The 20,882-nt window shown below is 42.8% G+C and overlaps 1 protein-coding gene across 1 annotated transcript in view; it reads left to right on the top strand.

Moving 5' to 3' along the window:
* zfhx4 (zinc finger homeobox 4) overlaps positions 1 to 20,882 on the top strand; it is a 205,793-nt gene that overhangs the window by 48,442 nt on the left and 136,469 nt on the right. The window contains exons 2-5 of the mRNA XM_034164139.1: positions 11,607 to 14,136; positions 14,648 to 14,860; positions 15,095 to 15,389; positions 19,839 to 20,380. Of these exons, the coding sequence (XP_034020030.1) occupies positions 11,653 to 14,136; positions 14,648 to 14,860; positions 15,095 to 15,389; positions 19,839 to 20,380 (3,534 nt within the window). The 5' untranslated portion in view covers positions 11,607 to 11,652. The remainder of the gene's footprint in view (positions 1 to 11,606; positions 14,137 to 14,647; positions 14,861 to 15,094; positions 15,390 to 19,838; positions 20,381 to 20,882) is intronic.

Genomic DNA, 20,882 nt, shown 5'->3' with positions numbered 1-20,882 from the left:
GTCTCCACAAAACTTGAAATAATATTTAAAGAGGAAGAACTTGAAGAACTTGTTTAAGTTTGTTGTTGATTGCAATCTGGATGTGGATTATCAGTTTCTCAAAGCATCTTTGGAATGGATAATCTTTCCGAGTGGAAGAACCACTAAAGATTTAGTGGTGGATCCAGATGTGGGTTTATAGAGCAGGTAGTTCAATGGGATAAGGAGATGGCCTACAAATATGTAGACCAGTGTACAAGATCTGCATTGTCCCAGTCCACCCAGTTGTAAATGGGTACCAGCCTTGGCTTGGTTTGGGAAGTAACCTGCGTTGGATTGGCATCCACTTCAGGGGGAGTCATAAAGTCTCATCCACTTCATGGTACAGAATGTAGGGATGTGTACGGGCACCATTGGGCCTCAGGGCTTTTAAAGGACTTGAAGCATACGGTATCCAGATGTTGATTCTATTTTATTATTGTTATTTTTCTTAATCTTCCTATTGTAACTTAACATCCGTCTTTGTTTTCAACATCCTCATCAATATGTGAAAAGGTAATCCACCTATTTTGGTTGAAAACAAAAAAAACAAACAAATCTGACATGCAAATGCCACAAAAATCAACCAGGAAAATCTTGCAAAGGCCTGAATGTGTTATACTGAAAAGTCTGGGTTGATACTCATCAAATCACTGCATCATTTGTGCTGTAAACATGAAGTTGAATTTTTAATCCTAATGCAGAATTGATTTCAGTCAGGTTTTAGAATTCATCATAGTACAGAAACAGCATTAGTGAAGGTTACAAATGATCTTCTTATGGCTTCGGACAGTGGACTTATCTCTGTGCTTGTTCTGTTGGACCTCAGTGCTGCTTTTGATACTGTTGACCATAAAATTTTATTACAGAGATTAGAGCATGTCATAGGTATTAAAGGCATTGCGCTGCGGTGGTTTGAATCATATTTGTCTAATAGATTACAGTTTGTTCATGTAAATGGGGAATCTTCTTCACAGACTAAAGTTAATTATGGAGTTCCACAAGGTTCTGTGCTAGGACCAATTTTATTCACTTTATACATGCTTCCCTTGGGCAGTATTATTAGACGGTATTGCTTAAATTTTCATTGTTACGCAGATGATACCCAGCTTTATCTATCCATGAAGCCAGAGGATACTCACCAACTAGCTAAACTGCAGGATTGTCTTACAGACATAAAGACATGGATGACCTCTAATTTCCTGCTTTTAAACTCAGATAAAACTGAAGTTATTGTACTTGGCCCCACAAATCTTAGAAGCATGGTGTCTAACCAGATCGTTACTCTGGATGGCATTTCCCTGATCTCTGGTAATACTGTGAGAAATCTTGGAGTTATTTTTGATCAGGATATGTCATTCAAAGCGCATATTAAACAAATATGTAGGACTGCCTTTTTGCATTTACGCAATATCTCTAAAATCAGAAAGGTCTTGTCTCAGAGTGATGCTGAAAAACTAATTCATGCATTTGTTTCCTCTAGGCTGGACTATTGTAATTCATTATTATCAGGTTGTCCTAAAAGTTCCCTAAAAAGCCTTCAGTTGGTTCAGAATGCTGCAGCTAGAGTACTGACGGGGACTAGCAGGAGAGAGCATATCTCACCCGTGTTGGCCTCCCTTCATTGGCTTCCTGTTAATGCTAGAATAGAATTTAAAATTCTTCTTCTTACTTATAAGGTTTTGAATAATCAGGTCCCATCTTATCTTAGGGACCTCATAGTACCATATTACCCCATTAGAGCGCTTCGCTCTCAGACTGCGGGCTTACTTGTAGTTCCTAGGGTTTGTAAGAGTAGAATGGGAGGCAGAGCCTTCAGCTTTCAGGCTCCTCTCCTGTGGAACCAGCTCCCAATTCAGATCAGGGAGACAGATACCCTCTCTACTTTTAAGATTAGGCTTAAAACTTTCCTTTTCGCTAAGGCTTATAGTTAGGGCTGGATCGGGTGACCCTGGACCATCCCTTGGTTATGTTGCTTTAGACGTAGACTGTGTTTCATAATTATTGTATGGCCTTGCCTTGCAATGTGGAGCGCCTTGGGGCAACTGTTTGTTGTGATTTGGCGCTATACAAGAAAAAAGTTGATTGATTGATTGATTGATGCACAGCCCTGCCTTGACAGAAGTATGGCCTCTTCTAGTGCCTTTCTAGTCATGTGATTGAATGATGTAAGCATCAACAGCACAATCGCAAGAAGCAAATGCAACATGTTTGCATATAGACTGTGTTTAAGCTGTGTTCAGACAAAAAAACGGAGTTACACTGTTTTGAGTGAAAATCCAGGTTAATTGCAGTCTTGAACTTTTCTGTATCCAGCAGATCTACATAAGTCTGAGCTTCAACCAGTGACAGACTTGAAAAGTATCATCCATTAAAAAAAAACAAACTAAAAACATGCATCTAAACAAGCAAACAGACGATACTGTAAGTACAGCTGGCAAGTTGTACAGTTTGGAAGTGGTTATGGTTGAACTGAGCAAAGTGGTGTTTGATTATTAGCTCGTGCTACACATGCAAACCAACCTGTTAGCGTCAACAGCTGTAGTTCAGTGACAAGTGCTGAAGACACTGGCTTACCCAGAATACATAATTCCATGCTTAAAGTGTTAGGAGATGCATAATTCATAAACCACAGTGTTTTATGTCCAAGCTACAATTCAAAGGGGTTGCTCCCCAATGAAATAAGCAGTGAAATGACATCAGTGACAAGCCGTAAATCCTATCGAATGTGTCGCATTAGCTCTCAAACCCGCTTCTTCTGAACAGCTTTACCCTCAATCACATTTTACACAAGCCTTGGTAAGCAGCGGCAAGCATGAAAAATGTATATGGTTGACTGTGAGAACAGGCCGGACCAGTTGTTTTGGTGTTAGGTGAGCGTAATGGATGATTTATGGGCTAAAGCTGAATGAGATGTAATTTGAGTGCCTGTAGACAAGCAGTTCTTTTGTTTGAATTTTCCCCTACTGTCAAACACATTTTGTTTCCCTGTTCTGCTTGGTGTATGGTGTCATCGAAATGGGAACATATTTTTAGACCCAGTGACACAGCTGTATCATAAGCATACACGTATGTGCACTAAGCACAGAGACATAAATTTTTTAAAACAATGTATGCAGACGTGGTTTAACATTGTATTCCTGTGACATAATTTATGTATTTGAATGCAGTGTTTGTGCACACACACACACACACACACACACACACACACACACACACACACACACACAAACACATTTATATATATATATATATATATATATATATATATATATATATATATATATATATATATATATATATATATATATATATATATAAATATAAATATAAATATAAATATAAATGTGTATATATATATATATATATAAATATAAATGTGTTTGTGTGTGTGTGTGTGTTTACAGACACACATATAGGTGAGCCCTGTTAACTTGCGCATGTTGGGGTCCACAAAATCGGACCATGAGTTATCTGAAACCGCGAGTTAATTACGTTGACAAAAAGCTTAAAAACAGCTTACTTTGCCGTATTATAATAGTTTCACCCATTTGAAGCATGATTCCATCCTGGATGGTGATGATTTCTTCATCTGGACTGGGTTTGGGTTATTTTTTTCTCTTCCTCCAGCTGCTGCATGTCAGCGATGAGGGCTTCGTCAGTGCAGAAGATTCCTGATGGCTCAAAGTTTTTGGATGCAACTCTTTTGCTCCTCACTGCTAGTTCAGACTGGGCCGAATTCAGTGGTGGGCACAGTTCCACTAATCTGCGAATCTAACTTTTTTATTAGATTAGCTTTTCAGCTCATTTTGAAAACCATCAGCGTACCACTTAGCTTCCGCTAAATTTAGTTTTGCTAACTTTCAGTCCGGTAACTTTTTTTGCTGGCATAATGAATAAAACTTAACACGGGTGGTGGCCAAGTGGCTAATGCGCTTGGTTTCAGTTCAGAAGGCTCTGGGTTCAAATCCCACCCCTGCCACATTTCTCTATGTAATGTGGAGTTGCGTCAGGAAGGGCATCCGGCGTAAGACCTGTGCCAATAAGCAAAGTGCGAATCACATCTGCGCATGCGTGGGTCAAACGGGGACAAAAATCCCAGCTACCACACTCACACTGCTCCCACTGAATTTCGTATACAGTAGCATTAGTGGACTGTAAAAGTTAAGGCTTTTACAGGGATTGTTTCAAAGGCTTTAAGCCTTAAGCGACACATACAGTAATGACAGGGGCACACTGTGCTGTTTTCAAATGCGTGAACAGAATTTATAGGCTTGAAATTTGGCTGAAAACACACGATTGCAAAGCTCCGCCGAGTCCAAACAAAGATGGAAAGAAGAAGAAATGTGGTCGTAAACCTCCGTTCATTCTACACAGTTTCGTCACAGAAAAGAAAGTTCCAGACGGACGTAAAAGTCGGACTAAAACTGTAAGTTTCTTGCACACATTTATTTTGTCAATATCCTGAAACCATGCCGCTGTTTTCGTGCATCGGCTTATGACTGTAATGTTGCGCCATGAATGACGTGGCGCGTAATATTTTAAAATTGACATGTTCTATAAACAAACTGCATGCATGCACATATCATTGTATGTCTGTCAACTTATCAAAACAAATGTGACACCAAAGAGGTTATAAGTGGGACTCACCTTCATTGTCGTCATTATGAAACCGGCGGAGTCGTGATTTCTCATCCCTGCTTAGCAAATATTCTGCAATATCCACAGTTTCAGTCTCTGGACTTCATCTAACATCCGTCAGTTGCCTTCAAGGGGTCAGAAATTTGTTTTTCTCCAACTATCAACAAGCACGGGTCATTTTCAACAGCAGCGCGCTCTTCCTCCTTTGTCAGCACTAACAGTACTTTCTGTACAGATGCAGCACACGCAAGCACAACCAGCTCTTCTTTCCATTTCTGTCCACTGCTGTACGTAGTCCTGGTTGTAACAGGCAATCCGCGGAGCTTACAAAAACGCTTTAAATCGTCAACTTTCCAGCGGTTGAAACGATCCAAATCACAGCACTCCTTGCTGCTTTCCGCCGCCATAGCTTGTGGGTTGGTAGCTGAAAACTTTAACCTGCCCATAATGCACCGCGCGGCCTGAGATGCGCACTTCGCTTATTCAACATGCAGATCCACCTTGGATTTGTTGTGGCGACCCCAAGTGCAAACAAGGGAGCAGCCGAAGGAACTTACCTATAATGAATAAAACTTAACAGTCAAAATCATACGTGTTATTACCTACCTGTTGCATATTTTGCAATAGTCAGCCAGCTGTGAGCTCAATCCTCCCCCAGCAGAAGAGAGCAGATTGGGCCGGCTGCTGTTGCACCCACCAAAAAAGGGAAAAAAAAAAAACCCACAGTCATTTACATTCCACATGCAAAAAGACAGCAGGCAGGACACATGAAATGCAAAGCACTTTTCACTCATAGTTTTACTCATAAACAACTAATTCTGGACAGTTTATCGATATTAACGGTACCTCTGTCATTTTTACAGAGAGAAAATATCACACATATGACATATCTTTTAAAGGAATGAGCTAAATTCTGAATGTTTGAGCTTTTAACAGACACGTGCAATTATGGGAAATTCAAATGTCTCTTCGATTACTTCTCCCCCCACTACCACCACCCCCCGTTAAAATGCATAGAACACTGCCATCTACTGGATGGGAGTGTGAATAGCTACTCACGTTGGTCATGAATTACACGTCACAAACAGAATTTTTAGTTTTGCAAATGCCTTTTTTTTTTTTTACAAATGAAAAAAGACATATTTACAAATACACATTTATTTGTAAAAACCAACACTCACGTTATAGTAACTTGTGGGTTGGTGTTTACAAATAAATCAACCAACCAACCAGTGAAGGAGACTCATTTTTCCCATGATGCCTTTCGGCAAGTGTGCCTGTTAAAGCTCAAACCTTCAGAATTTAGCGCATTCCTTTAAAAGATATGTCATATGTGTGATATTTTCTCTCTGTAAAAATGACAGAGGTACCGCTAATATCGATAAACTGTCCAGATTAGTTGTTTATAAGTAAAAACCATGAGTGAAAAGTGCTTTGCGTTTCATGTGTCCTGCCTGCTGTCTGTCTTTTTGCATGTGGAATGTAAATGACTGTTGTTTTTTGGGGGGGATAGCAGCCTCTTCTGTCTTCTGCTAAGGGAGGACTGAGCTCACAGCCGGCTGACTATATAAAATAGAACCACTGGCTCATTCTTCGGCGTTGCTTAACTCAAAACTGGCTTATCTGTAGTGGACAGTACTAAAAGTTAGTGGCTAGTTGTAACGAAATTTTTTTTTTTTTTTTTGCAGTTTATCGGTTTAGCGTTATAAAACTTAACTTTACAGTTAGTGGATTAGCTGTTATCGAAGCTAACTTTTTGGTTAGCTGTGCCCACCACTGGCCGAATTTATACACGCTCCCACCACACATGCGCCTGCCACACATGAATCTGCCTAAATGGATTCAAAGCTAGCTGACAAGTTTCTGTGTAGGCTGTCAGTTGTCCAGGTGGTTTCCATAGTAGAGAAGCTTGAATCTTCGACTGGACTGGGTTGCTTGACGTGAGGACGTTTCGCTTCAAATCGCAGAATCGCAGCTGAGGAAGCTTCTGCGATTTGAAGCGAAACGTCCTCACATCAAGCAACCCAGTCCAGTTGAAGATTCAAGTTTCTCTACTAGCTGACAAGCTAATCTACTAATGAAAAAGTTAGCTTCGCCTATTAGCAGTTAGCGGATTAACGGAACTGTGGCCACCACTGATTATATTTTATGTTGTAATTGCAAAGTTGGTAGATTTGTATTCTAAATTATATATTTGCTGAATAGGTTCTTCATTAGTATTGCAATCTTGGTCATTTATTAGGTGCAGGAGTTATTAAAATAGAAATATCCCCACCTAATGTTTGTGCAACCTGAAGTTTAGCCCTAGCTGTGTACACACTGAGTTGTGAATGTGAAATAGGCTTGCTGACCAACCGGCCTTGTTTACTCAGACTAGCAAAGTGCCAACACCTGTCCAGGGTCTCCTTATCAGCTTTGAGGATCAATTTTGTTGATAGATAATCTCCTTACGCAGTGAGATATAACATAGCCCACGCTGTTGGAAGGGTTACTTTTTTGTTATGCAAAATAATATTGCTCTTTCGTACAAAATTTCAGTTCAGTATCAATAACCCCATCCAGAGTTGAAAACAAATGTGAAATAGCCTTGATGACACACAGCTAAGTGACCAGTGCATTTTCATGAGATATTGATGATAGTTTTCTCAGCATGTATATTGTGTACTCTACTCTTTTTGTGAAACATATTTCGCTGAGTTCTGTGCACTGGCATATCTGTTGTCTGCAGTCTTTTCTGGGTATACGAGGTCTATTAGAAAAGTTTCCGACCTTATTATTTTTTTTAAAAACCATATGGATTTTAATCACGTGTGATTACATCAGACATGCTTGAACCCTCGTGGGCATGCGAGAGTTTTTTCACGCCTGTCGGTTACGTCATTCGCCTGTGGGCAGTCTTTGAGTGAGGAGTCGCCCACCCTTTCCTCGTTTTTTCATTGTTTAGCAATGGCTCAGAGACTGCTGCTTTGTTTGATCAAAATTTTTTCAAAACTGTAAGGCACAACTGAGTGGACACCATTCGATAAATTCAGCTGGTTTTCGGTAAATGTTTTAACGGCTGATGAGAGATTTTGGTCTGGTAGAGTTGCCGTAAGGACGGCCCACGGCACCTGACGGCGATCTGCACTTCGAGGCGGCAGCATCTCACCGTTTCAAGTTGAAAACTTCCACATTTCAGGCTCTGTTGATCCAGGAGGTCGTCAGAGAACAGAGAACTTTCAGAAGAAGTCGGCATGAGGAGTTTATTCGGACATTCCATTGTTAACGGACATTTTGTAATGAAAGAATGTGCGGGCAGAGTCGCATGTCGGGCCGGACCCGACCGCGGGGGGTCGCGACAGGAAAAACACCTCCGTTGGAAACCTTAACGGGCAAGTTGGAACATGCCCAAGCTGTTAAACAATTTCTCAGTTACTCACTTGTTGAAAGCCATCAAAAGCCGCCTGAATTTTACAAATGGTTTTCAACACGGAGGTGTTTTTCCTGTCGCGGCGCACACAGATTTGCCGACTCGGCGAATTTGCGCGCACGTCTTTCATTAAAAAATGTCCTTAAACAGTGAAATGTCCACATAAAGTCCTCATGCCGGCCTCTTCTGAATCTTCTCTGTTCTCTCACGATGTCCTGGGTGAATTAAGCCTTAAATTAGGATGTTTTCAGGTCAAAACAGGCCGACGACGGCGCCTGGAAGCGCTGCAGGATGTCCCTCTCCGTGGGAAGTCCTTACACTGACAGAAACATCCCATAATCTCTCATCAGCCGTTAAACGTTTCACCGAAAACCAGCTTAATTTCTCGAATAATGTCCGCTCGGATATTCCTCACAGGTCCAGAAAAAATTTTGATAAAGCAACGCGCGCCGTCTCGAGCAGCGTGTGAAACAAAGGAATTCAGCCGAGAGGGCGGGACCACATCTCATTCAAGGCCTGCCCACAGGGAAATGACGTCACCGACGCGTGAAAAAACTCACGCATGCGCACGAGGGTTCAAGCATGATTGGTGTAATCGCACGTCATTCAAATCCATATAGTTAAAAAAATAAATAAAAGGGTCGGTTTATTATCTAATAGACCATGTATATTTCATTTAAAACATGGCTGTCTTGTTTTTTTCGCCAAGTTGTTGCCATGACAACCAGGTGTCTCATAGCACCTGCTGATAAGCAAGTCTACTTTTTCTTCGGTGTATGCAAATCAGTCTTAACCCTGGAAACGGCACCTAACTGAACCTGTCCTTGACATCTTGTATCATAAACAGCAAACATTTTTTGTTTGTTTACTCTTTCAGTCACATGCTGTATCTGCCTCCCATATCCAAAATGATAAGTGCTAAAATTAATTTTCTGCAACTTGTGAAAATTTCCTTTAATCTCGACACAAAACCGAGTGAGATGGAGAGAGAGAGAGAACATAATTTCTCTATTTTAATCTTTCACTAGTCTCCATGGAATCATCTCTGGGATATGTCAGATTAGACATGATTGTAGCGCGTGCACACCCGTGCACATGCAACCATGCTCACACGTTTGATTTCGTTCCTCACGCGTTTACTGTCCCTTCCACTGGCTTTGTTTAGCCCTGGATTGTTGTGGATTAATCCTCTAATTGCTTTGTAGCTTTGTTGTGAGCGAGTGTAGAAAGAAAGAGGGAGAATTAAGCAGCAGGTGGAGTGGGTTAAAGGTTAACATGGCTCTTTAAAGCTTTCTTTTAATTCAAACTCATTTACACGCAAGCACCTGAAAGGCGCCGGTAGTGTATCAAGTGAAAAGATGGCGACGTGCACAGCTACTTTTCATTTGTTGCATTTAGTTTCCTCCAAGTACAGCATTGATCCTTTCACTCTGCTTCTCTCTTTTTCCTCTTATGACCGGCTAAGTTGCTCCCTCGTGTTCTATTTAGGTGATGAGAAATTATGCCTGTCATTACAAAATGAAATGATTGTGGGGTGTTGTGTGTGTTTGTGGGCACTGTGGGAGGTGTTATCCTGTGCTGTGTGTGTGTATGTGTACGTTTGCCTGTGCGCCGTTGCATTTATGCCTTGTTGTGAAAAGTCTGGGGACTGAAGTCGTGACGGTTTGAGAGATCAGCAGCCGCCCAGGATTGATAGCATCTAACTGGTATTGCAAACATCATTCCTTGTGGAAGCATCCTCGCTCTCCCGTTCTACTTCCTTCTTTTAGTCATTCTTGTACTGTGATTGTCAAAATGTCCAAATATCGGTTGATGTGGTTTATTGGTGCTTCATTTTAGGAAAATGTATTGTACCTTAATGTTGTTGGTCATTCGGTGCTCCTGGTTCTGTTTCTGGGTCGCCACAGCAGATACAGCCAGATCCGCATTGGTAATTGGCACAGGTTTTACGCCGGATGCCCTTCCTGACGCAACTCCAGTTTTACCTGGAGAAACACACACAGCCGCTGGTGTTCCAAAGAGGTCTCCCATCCAAGTACTAATCAGATCCTGCTCTGCTTAGCTTCTGAGATCTGAAGGGATCAGGCTTACACAGAGCAGATCGGCTGTACCTTAATAATTTCTTAAAAATTTGCAGCCGGATTTATCTGCCTGAGCATGTGCAACAAAACTCCAAAATGTCTTGATAAATTTTTCATAAACTTGGCAAAGACATGTACCTTGAGCCAATGAAGTATTTAGTGTTTTGGTAAGATTTTTGTGGCACCTCTATTGGGCACTACAGTCTTGTTTGAGGGTGGGCGCTAAGGGCGTAAAATATGACGCATATGACGTAATTTCTCTATTTCCAAGGACAGAATCACGACACTTTCTCTGAGTTTTTGGGCAAATTGCACGCAAACAAAGTGAAAATGCAAAGAAAAAGTGATGATGCAGTCTAAAGTGGACATGTGTTTATGACCCTGAGCTCAAACGTGTCAAGGCGGTTGTGCAGGCGAGAGAACGCAGCTACTCTGGCTAGCTGTGTAGGCTAACACTTACCAACACAACCACTCCCATTTGCCTCGTCTTCCCTTTTTCACTGGGAACAAAAAAAACCTCACATTTCCCGACTGCTTCGGTCATTGCAGCCGAAAAGTAAACAGTACCTCATTGTTCCGTTAGAATTTACGCTGTTTGTGGGAAGAAACTAATCCCCGGGCGGAGTGTGGGAGTGTCAGCACAAACCATTCGGAGGATGGGGGTTTCAGTGGAAACCATTTGAAGCCAGCACGTCTTAAACTGGCAGGTCCGCTAGGTGACAACGAGTATGCTTTTAAGTTTACCAAATAGTTTGTGCTGAAACTCACACACTCCACCCAGGGATTCTCTGCTGTGTTTGTGTCGGCTGTCCCAAGATGTTGTCAAATCCCGCAATATCACGTAGGGGTTCAAACAAGACTGCGCTGCCCTATTCAGATGAATTTAAGGATTGTCGTTGTTGTTATGTCTGTTGTTAAATTACTGGCTACTGTTTTATAAATCATAAAACTGAAACAGTGAAGTTACAAACATTTTTTCCCAACATTTTGTGAATGCCGTTGAATTCCATTCATTCTTGTATAGCCTTAACATCAACTTGCTGGTACTTGAAAACTAATCCATCACAGGATGCAAATCCACTGTTGAGCATGCTTGTTTCTTCCTGTTGCAGATATTGTGGTTATAGTGTTAAAGTCAAGGAAGATGCTTCATTTGTATATTGCATTCCTGACATGACATGAGGAATTCTGATTCAATTCACACTTGTGATAAAGTTGAACATCGAAAAAAAAATTTCATGCATCATTAATTCCCTGTTTTTCGCTCACCAGTAGATGCAATATTGCAATAATCTAATCTCTCTCAGAGAACTCAATCCTGTATGTTCTGAAATGTATCTCATATGAGAGTTGATCATGCATTGAGATGAATTTTGAATTAATTAGAAGTTAACGGTGCATTCTCTAATAATGCAAACTGTTAAGGAGAATTCACTAAATTTTCTTTTTTTCTGCAGGTCCCTGTTAGGCTGGATGAGATGAGATCCCTATGTAGTGGTCGTCATGGCAACTTGTGACTCTCCCCCTATGGTGTCGTCACGGCAGCAGGAACATGGTAGCCAGAGGCTGGACACTGCTGCTGAGGACAACTCCGTCATTGCCATGGAGACAAATGTCACCAACAGCATCAGTGCCAACAACAAACAAATGTCACCTGTTGTTGCCATCATCGGAGAGCCGGAGAATGGCCTTGGAGAGCCCACTATAACCCTGCTGAGGTCCACTACTACCCCCAACACTGTCAGTGCAACCACTGACTCTGTAACTGAACAGAGCCGGAGAGAAAGCTTTACTACCGGGAACAAAGGGGGTGTTACCGGGACTTTACCAGGAGGAGGAGGAGCAGCTTTGGGTTCGGACTGTTCTGCCCCCGCCACATCTCCTGTGGCACCTGCAAAGGAGATACCCTGCAACGAATGTTCAAGCTCCTTCTCTAGTTTACAAAAATACATGGAGCACCACTGCCCCAATGCCCGCCTGCCTATCACTGGAGGTCATGAAGAGAGGGAGGAGATGGAAGCGTTAGTAGGAGAGGATAGTGAAGATGAAGGAGAGCGTGAGGGAGGTGTTGCAGAATTGGGGGAAATGAACAGTGAGATGGAAATGGAAGAGGAGAGCGATGTCGAGAATCTGTGCGGTGAGATCATCTACCAGCCCGATGGATCTGCCTTCATCCTGGAGGACTCCAAAGAGCAGTGTGGCAGCCAAGGGGGACTTTCAGCAGCTCTCAAGTTTAGGGGCCTGCTGTCTCCCCAGACCCTCCCCAATGCCCAGGCCAGTAATGGCCAGAGTGGCCTGAGCCCTGGGGGGGAGCAGCCTGCTGCACCCACGTCCTTCTACCCCCAGATCATCAACACCTTCCACATTGCCTCAACCCTTGGAAGCAAACCCCTGGCAGCCGACCATCCCTCCTTCCCAAATACCTCAGCTGGAGGGCTGGCGGGTGCTGGTCCTGTGTTGCACAGTTTCCGTGTCTATGACCTCCGCCACAAGAATGACAAAGACTATCTTAAGGCGGATGGTGCAGCCAAAAACTCCTGTGTGTCCAAAGATGTCCCAAACAATGTGGACTTGTCCAAGTTTGAGGGCTGTGTGCCTGATGGGCGGCGGAAGCCAGTGTTGATGTGTTTCCTCTGCAAGCTATCGTTTGGCTACAGTCGGTCCTTCGTGACGCATGCTGTCCATGACCACCGTATGACCCTGAATGAGCAGGAGCAGAAGCTTCTGAGCAACAAGCATGTGTCTGCCATCATCCAGGGTATTGGCAAGGACAAAGAACCTCTTATAAGCTTTCTGGAACCAAAAAAACCCCCCAACTCTGTGCTACCCCACTTTCCCACACCTGCCAACTTTTTAGGGCCAGACATGGGGCTCCGCGGATTGTGGAATGCTTTCCACAATAGTGGGGAGAATACCGATTCTCTTCAAGCAGGTTTTGCCTTCCTGAAGGGCAGTGCCAGCAGCTCCTCTAATGACCAAACCCCCAGAAACCAAACAATGCCAAAGGCTGAGATCAACCCAAACCTCGGGGGAGGGGCTGGTGCCCAAAGAACCCCAAGTGGGAGTTCTGCTGCTGCTGCCTCTGGTGGCAACTCGGAAGGTCGGAATTCTGATAGTGACTGCAAGGGCCAAGTTAGGGACACATGCACTTTGCAACCCAATGGGCCGGACCTGAGCCAGTACCCATCAATTAAGCAGGAGCCCGGTGCAGTGGGAGGACAGAGCCCAGAGCAGGATGAGGATGCTTACTCCAATGGTGGAGTAGAAATGGAGGCAGAGGAGGAGGAAGAACAGGCCATGAACATGACAATGACATGCCAGAGGGCTGGCAGCACGAGTAGCAAAGATTTCCCTCTCTTAAACCAAAGTATTTCCCCCATATCCAACAGTGTGTTAAAGTATAAAAATGACAGCAGAAGCCCAGTATCCAACTCCTCTTCTATCCTGCCTATGTGTGAGAAGCTGGAGATGGAGAAGGGCCGTTTGGCCACTGCCCTGGCAGCTGCTAGAGAGCGGGAAAGCAGCAATGACTCAACCAGTGAAGCCCTAGCATGTCGTGATGCGTCGTCGCCATCCTCTCATGCACTTGATATGATATTACGCAGAGATGATGAAAGTCCTGGGCCTCTGCATCACCACACAGGAAACCCAAGCGCACCTGGAACACCAGGGACACCAGGTACCCCTGGTCCAGGTGAAGGATCTCCAGGCAGTGGGGTCGAGTGTCCAAAGTGTGATACGGTCCTGGGATCTTCCCGGTCCCTGGGAGGACACATGACAATGATGCATTCACGTAACTCTTGCAAGACGCTCAAGTGTCCCAAGTGTAACTGGCACTACAAGTACCAGCAGACACTGGATGCGCACATGAAGGAGAAACATCCAGAGTCAGGTGGATCGTGTGTGTACTGCCGTACAGGACAGCCTCACCCACGTTTAGCCAGAGGCGAAAGTTATACCTGTGGATACAAACCCTTCCGCTGTGAGGTCTGTCTATCTCATTTTCCCTCACTTTGGGTGTCTTATTTTTTTTTCATGTGATTAAAAAAACATACCAGTCTCTCTGACATTTGCATGGTCCAATGTTATGACTTAACAATGTTTTATAAATCCGCTTGCATGTGGATTTTGGATTTTTTTCTTTTTCTTTTTTTTTTTTTTTTTGACCTACTGTATCATGACTTTAAGGTAATTGTATGTCACTGTTGAGGTATGTCTTAAGAAAATGACTCCTAATGGTTATTTTATATTGTGCTCAGATTCCAGTGTTTGTTATAAATACATATATTGTAAGATAAGATAAGATTAGAATTTATTGATCCCCTGTGGGAGATTCACTCACTATAGCAGCAGAACAGGTACACATGCAGAGATAGGTATCTAGAGAGTACGTAACTATAAATACGCCTACAAGTAAGAAAACACACAATAGTACAGCAATGCAGTGCAGTCGTGGCTAAATAACTGTGCATCTTTATATTAACTTCCGACTTTTTAGGTATGCAACTACTCAACTACCACCAAAGGCAACCTTAGCATCCACATGCAGTCGGACAAGCATCTAAACAATGTACAAACACTGCAAAATGGCGGCAGTGAGGCACAGTACAACCATAATCACGCCAACCCTGTGTCCAGTGCCAGCCTGACTGGAGGTTGTGGTGCACCTTCACCGTCCAAACCCAAACAGAAGCCCACATGGCGCTGTGAGGTAATGAATCATGGTAGTTTGTTTTTTGGTTGATGTCTGGAACAACTTCACTTATGTCCCATCAATGTGTCTATTATTTCTCTTGGCCAGATATTCTACAGTACTTCTTCTGGTGTATTCCAGTACAAGAGCATTCTCTTGTATAGATACTCTCGAAACTTCAGTGCAGTATTTTTAATGTTTGCATATGAGGCATTATTACTGAGTAAATTTCCATTGTTTCTGTTCCAACAGGTATGCGACTATGAGACCAATGTGGCTCGGAACTTGCGAATCCACATGACCAGTGAAAAACACATGCACAACATGATGCTGCTCCAGCAAAACATGAAGCAAATCCAACACAGCCTCCATCTAGGCCTGGCACCGGCCGAGGCAGAGCTTTACCAGTACTACCTGGCTCAGAACATGGGCCTGGCAGGAGTCAAACTGGAGAGCCCAGCTGGTAGCGGCGGCCCAGATGCTCAGATGATGATTAACCCATTCCAGCTAGACCCTGCAACAGCGGCTGCTCTTGGATCTGGATTAGGTGAGTAATACTGGAAATCTTCCCCGTCACCGACGTCAAGGGCAGGCAGAGGGTGTTGGAAAACCTCCAGTAACAACCTATCCAATCTTGGGCTCTTCAAAATCATTGAAAGCCTGTATCTTAGTCTTCATCCAAGACAATCACAAACCCAGATACTCTGACTCCTCACTCGGCTTGGATTTGGACACATGGCCTTTTTGTTTTCCCCTACATTTTGGCTCATGGTGATGTATCTCATTCTAAAAATAAAAAAGGATTTATGTATCCTTCATTAACGTCTCCCAATCTGCATGAAATGATTCATCGCAAATGCTTCAGTCACGTGACGCACCACATAGAAATTCAGTGTTTCCAGGTTGTCGAACTAATAAATTCTCCTCCTACCTCCTGCTCACCTCTGTGATTAAAAACTATTTTGGGCTACAAACTTTTAACATCTGTTTTGAAGACACCTGGTGACCTATATTCACTTCCTTAAATAATTAATACTACTTTATGGGAGCGCTGCAGCGAGCGATGAGGTCAGAGCCTTGACGCCAAACATTATCTACTACACTTAAATTCTAAACTGTCGTTCCTCAGTCGACTTTGATTTGTGTCTTATGGAATAATGGATGGAAAAGGTATTTTAAACAATGAATCATACGTATTGTTTAAACATTAAACCTTAGAACGCCACTGAAACATTTCTCGTCTTTGAGATCTTGTTGGAGAGAAATTGTTGGGTTTCACGTTTAAAATATTTTTGCCTTCATGCTTCTTATTCTTCTGCTCCCTCAGCCACTTTAATCTCTTTTATCTCATGTCATCTGATACCACTGGAGTGGTTTTATTTGTTTCTTTTTTAACTCTTTGTCTTTTCTTTTGCCTCTCTTCATTTTTCTTCCTGCCCTCTCACCTTTTGTCAAGCTCCCGTCTTTTTTTTTTTTTTTTTTTACCTTGCCTCACCCCTCTTGTCTTTCTCTTTCCCTCTTATCTCTGCTCTCATTTTGTCCCGGTTGTCTTTCTCTCCTTTCTTTGACCCTTCTCACTGATTAAAAAATGATTATGAGACGCCACATGAGAATTATTCTTAATCTTTCATTTGTAATTTTCTTAATCCCTCCTCCATGCACACCCCATCTTTCCTCACCCTAGAGAGTGCACGCACTACACACAAACACACACACACACACACACACACACACACACACACACATATATATGTATATACACTTACTCAGCAGGAAGCGGATTCCCGTTGGAGTGAGGGAGGTTTAACAATGACCCTGCAGTGTTGCACACCCACTCCCTCCTCCAGCGTGGAGGTCACAGCCCAGCCAGCAGATGTAGTCTCTGTGAATTACACCGGTAACACGCTGCTCCCCATCGCGAGCGCAGCTGTGCACAGGTTTAGTAGGTGTGAGCTGCAGCTTCATGCACAAAGGCATGTGCACACACATGTATGTATATGGATGCATGTTTCATTGTGCACACGTAAGAGCAGATTTACACACCCTAAATTTTATTTTTATTTCTTGCCTTATGTTGTGGCAGCATAAGAGTTTATCCTTTATTAATTTACAGTGTAGTGTTAAATTAGTCAGAATACACGAGGAAAGAAATGGATAAACAAACAGGTCGTTCACCTAATTATTTTGCCACTGATCAAGCTAGCAGTCTAGCATAGCTATTGGACGCTTTGGCTCATCGAGCCAGGTAGCCTTGCTAGCTTGGCTTGACTAGTTGCTAACATGAAAATAGGCTTTTTGAGGATGATTGCACAGAAATAATGTATGTTAGTAATATATGAAAATTCAGTAAGGTATATCTTATATATTATATTCCAATTCTCAGGTGGAACTATGCTAGTATACTAAGGTATATCTAAATATCTAAAAAGGAAGAGTAAAACAGAAGAGTAGAAAAGAGTAGAGTAGAGCCACTTAGGTGCCTGGTCTTGAGAACCAGGGATGGTAGGATGAAAAGCTTTTTTATCCCATGGGAACTCTCCCGACCCACCTAAGCGGCTCAAGAAAAAAGGTATATATAATAATAAATAATAAGACATAAGAAAGGGCAGCACGGTGGCTTAGTGGTTAGCACTGTTGCCTCACAGCAAGAAGGTCATGGGTTCAGTTCTCGTGGCCTTTCTGTGTGGAGTTTGCATGTTCTCCCCATGTTTGTGTGGGTTTCCTCCGGGTGCTCCAGTTTCCTCCCACATCCAAAGACATGCGGGTTAGGTGGATTGGACTCTTTAAAATTGTCCGTAGGTGTGTGTGTGGGTGTGTCTGTGTTTGTTTGTCTGTTTGTGACCCTGCGACAGACTGGCGTCCTGTCCTGGGTGTACCCCGCCTCGTGCTCTATGACTGCTGGGATAGGCTCCAGCCCCCCGCGACCCTTAATTGGACTAAGCGGTAGAAGATGAATGAATAAATGAAGACATAAGAAAGATACCTCCTGGATGATATACAGGAGCAGGTATTAAAATCTAAATATTAATACAGGAGAAAATTGTAGTATAGGTAATTTAGTATGTAGACTAGATATGTTCAGATTACAGGAATTTACTAAATACCTTAATCTTACAGTTGTAATATTGCATATTTGCATGTGATTATTAGCTCCACATTGATCACAGAAGAGTCAGAGCAGGTCCCGCAAGATTCCAGTCATAGTATCCAATTTTTTTTAAACAAAATGTATCCAGACCACACGGTTACAGCTTTAGCAAGAATACAAAATCAAACAAATAAGATAAAGTGATAAACATGCATTTTTATATCTAAGATGCTTCAATGAGTCAAAGTTTATCATTTTTCAGTCATGAATGCCTAAAATAATTAACTAATTTAATCATTATTATAGGCTTTGGAAAATTATTAAATGAGTTAATTAATTTAGAAATGTGCCACATGGCCAAAATGTTGTAGTTGACACTCGCTCACCATGCAGGCGATACTGCCAGTGATACCCAAGGAATCTCCGAAGAGACCTAGTACCAAGAACATCTGGTCTTCTCCTAAGATCACTGGTTAGAATCCAAGTCTTGCTTCCATCCAGTAAGACAGGAAGTACCAAGACCCTGAAGACTTGAACCTTTGTTTTCCTCCAAAGATACTGGCACCTGCTGGATGATTAGTGAATGCTGAATTGAGGATGGATTAGGAGCAGGTGAGGTCATCACTGAGAAAGATAAGAATGCTTCTGTACAGAATGTACAAATGTACAAAATCAGAGAGCTAAATCATTAATTTTCGGATTGTTTCACAGCTTCTGCCTTCTCACACTCTGATAGCACAGTCATACCTCCTCACAAACCCTGTGGAAAGGATTTTCGATAACTTTAGCCTCAAAAGAGTAAGAGAGCAATGGAGATGCTCAAGTGACATACGTAGTGAATGAAGTCTGTGGTAGAGAGCGTGTTTTCCCATATAAATCTATTAAATCATAGAAATAATCCATTACTTTGTGATTATTTGACAGTGGCTACATTCTGTATCTCAGATAACGTGGTTACAAGTCCGCACACTTCAGCAAAAAGCATTTGCATAAATGTAGTCATAGCTGACGCTTCTTCCTTCTCTCTCTTTGTCTCACCATACGTTTGGTTTTGAAGTTACACATAGCTTAAAATTAACTTGTTTTTCATTTTTTTTAATTTCCAAAGCCTTGGTCTTGTGGCCACCAAGGCCCCTGTTGTGTATTGACAATATTTTTCTGTCATTTGATTAATCAACTCATTGTTTCATGAGTAATGTGTAATTATAGCACACTCCCTGTGAACCAAACGCTGCTTCGTGATGGTATCTGAATATAAAAGACACAGTGTGCTTTGGTAACGTGCCTAAAGGGTCAAGGAAGCGATCAAGCAAGAGTTAATTACATTTATATGAATGGCAGATCTCTTTTTCTTATTTTTTGTTCTAGGGTGGGCAGGCAGAAGAAAGACAACACGTGTGTATTTCATTGATCTGCCTTTCAAATCTGTGTGTGGATGTGGGGAAAGCCTGCAGCCCTAAAACCGTTGTCCCGCCGTTACTGAGAGCAGTAATTAAAGCTACCTGATGAGCGAGTTAGCAAGTTGAAAAGGATGATTGTAATTGATCCTGATTCAATCCTATTAGGGTTTTTTTTATAGACAAGACTTTGTAAGGAGCCCTAGTCCTCTGTGAGGCTTTATTTTATCAAATCCTTTTGTGTGAGTGAGGCCTGCACAGACGACTCGCTTCCCCCACAGTTAATTTTATTTAATAAAAAGAGCCTTTTCTTCTTTTCTCGGTGCTTTATCCCTTCCTGTATTTTCACCGGTGCATTGTCTTTCCGTTGTACCTCTTTTTTTTGCGGCCCGCCCTTCCTGCTGTGTCTGCCGCCATGCTTCCATGTGTGAAATCCTTCTTAATGTACCACGTGTTAAAACATTTCTCATCTCTCTGCCTAACCTGTGTTCTCACTGACTTTTTTCCACAGTGAACAGTGACCTATCAGCGGAATTGCGTCTTGCCAGTAGTCAACTGATGGCCGACGACCTCTCCTTGGTGACGGCGGGTGGCCTGGGCGGCATGTCTTCATCAGATCCCTCCCTGTCCTCCTTGTCGCCACCCATTAGCGACCCCTCGCTCCGCCTCTACCAGTGCGCCGTGTGCAACTGCTACTCCACGGACAGTCTGGAGGCCCTCAACACCCACGTCAACGCCGAGCGTTCTTTGCCAGAGGAGGAGTGGCGCTGCGTGGTGGGTGACGTCTACCAGTGCAAACTGTGCAGCTACAACACGCAGCTTAAGGCCAACTTTCAGCTGCACTGCAAGACCGACAAGCACATGCAGAAGCACCAGCTGGTGGCCCACATCAAGGAGGGAGGCAAGGCCAACCAGTGGAGATTAAAGTGTGTGGCCATTGGCAACCCCGTGCACCTCAAGTGCAATGCCTGTGACTACTACAGCAACAGCGTGGATAAACTGAGGCTACACGCCACCAACCAGAGGCACGAGGCCGCCATACGTCTCTACAAGGTAAAAATGACCTCCTTTTTTTAATCCTTCAGTGCAACACGTCATTTCTCTGATTGCAGCTTTTCCACTGGGTAAAAATGAGAGTCTCTAAATGGAAACATTGTGTGTGTGTCACTTCCTTATCATTGTGCGTTCCTGCTGGACTCCAATCCATGTAAATTCCATTCTGTTTGACTTCTCCTCTTAATTTCAGGGTATAAATTTCCCATGAGAATACAATGATAAGGACAAAATCAGTCACTGCTAGAGAAATGGGAGTTATTTTTGTGAGATATGTGCACCTTTTGTGCACATAACCTGCTAATACTGACAACAACCCCAGAAATCTTTAGGTCCATACGAGGTCTGTTAGAAAAGTATCAGACCTTTTTATTTTTTTTTTAAACCTGATGGATTTGAATCATGTGTGCTTGCATGAGCCAACCTTGAACCTTCGTGCGCATGCGTGAATTAATTCATGCCTGTCGATTACGTCATTTGCTGGTAATCATCCTTTGTGTGT

Source organism: Thalassophryne amazonica, chromosome 1 (genome assembly GCF_902500255.1).
Source record: "Thalassophryne amazonica chromosome 1, fThaAma1.1, whole genome shotgun sequence".
In the NCBI taxonomy this organism is placed as follows: Eukaryota; Metazoa; Chordata; class Actinopteri; order Batrachoidiformes; family Batrachoididae; genus Thalassophryne; species Thalassophryne amazonica.
The sequence above is the reverse complement of the archived record's forward strand: the minus strand, read 5'-3'. Positions and strand labels throughout refer to the sequence as shown.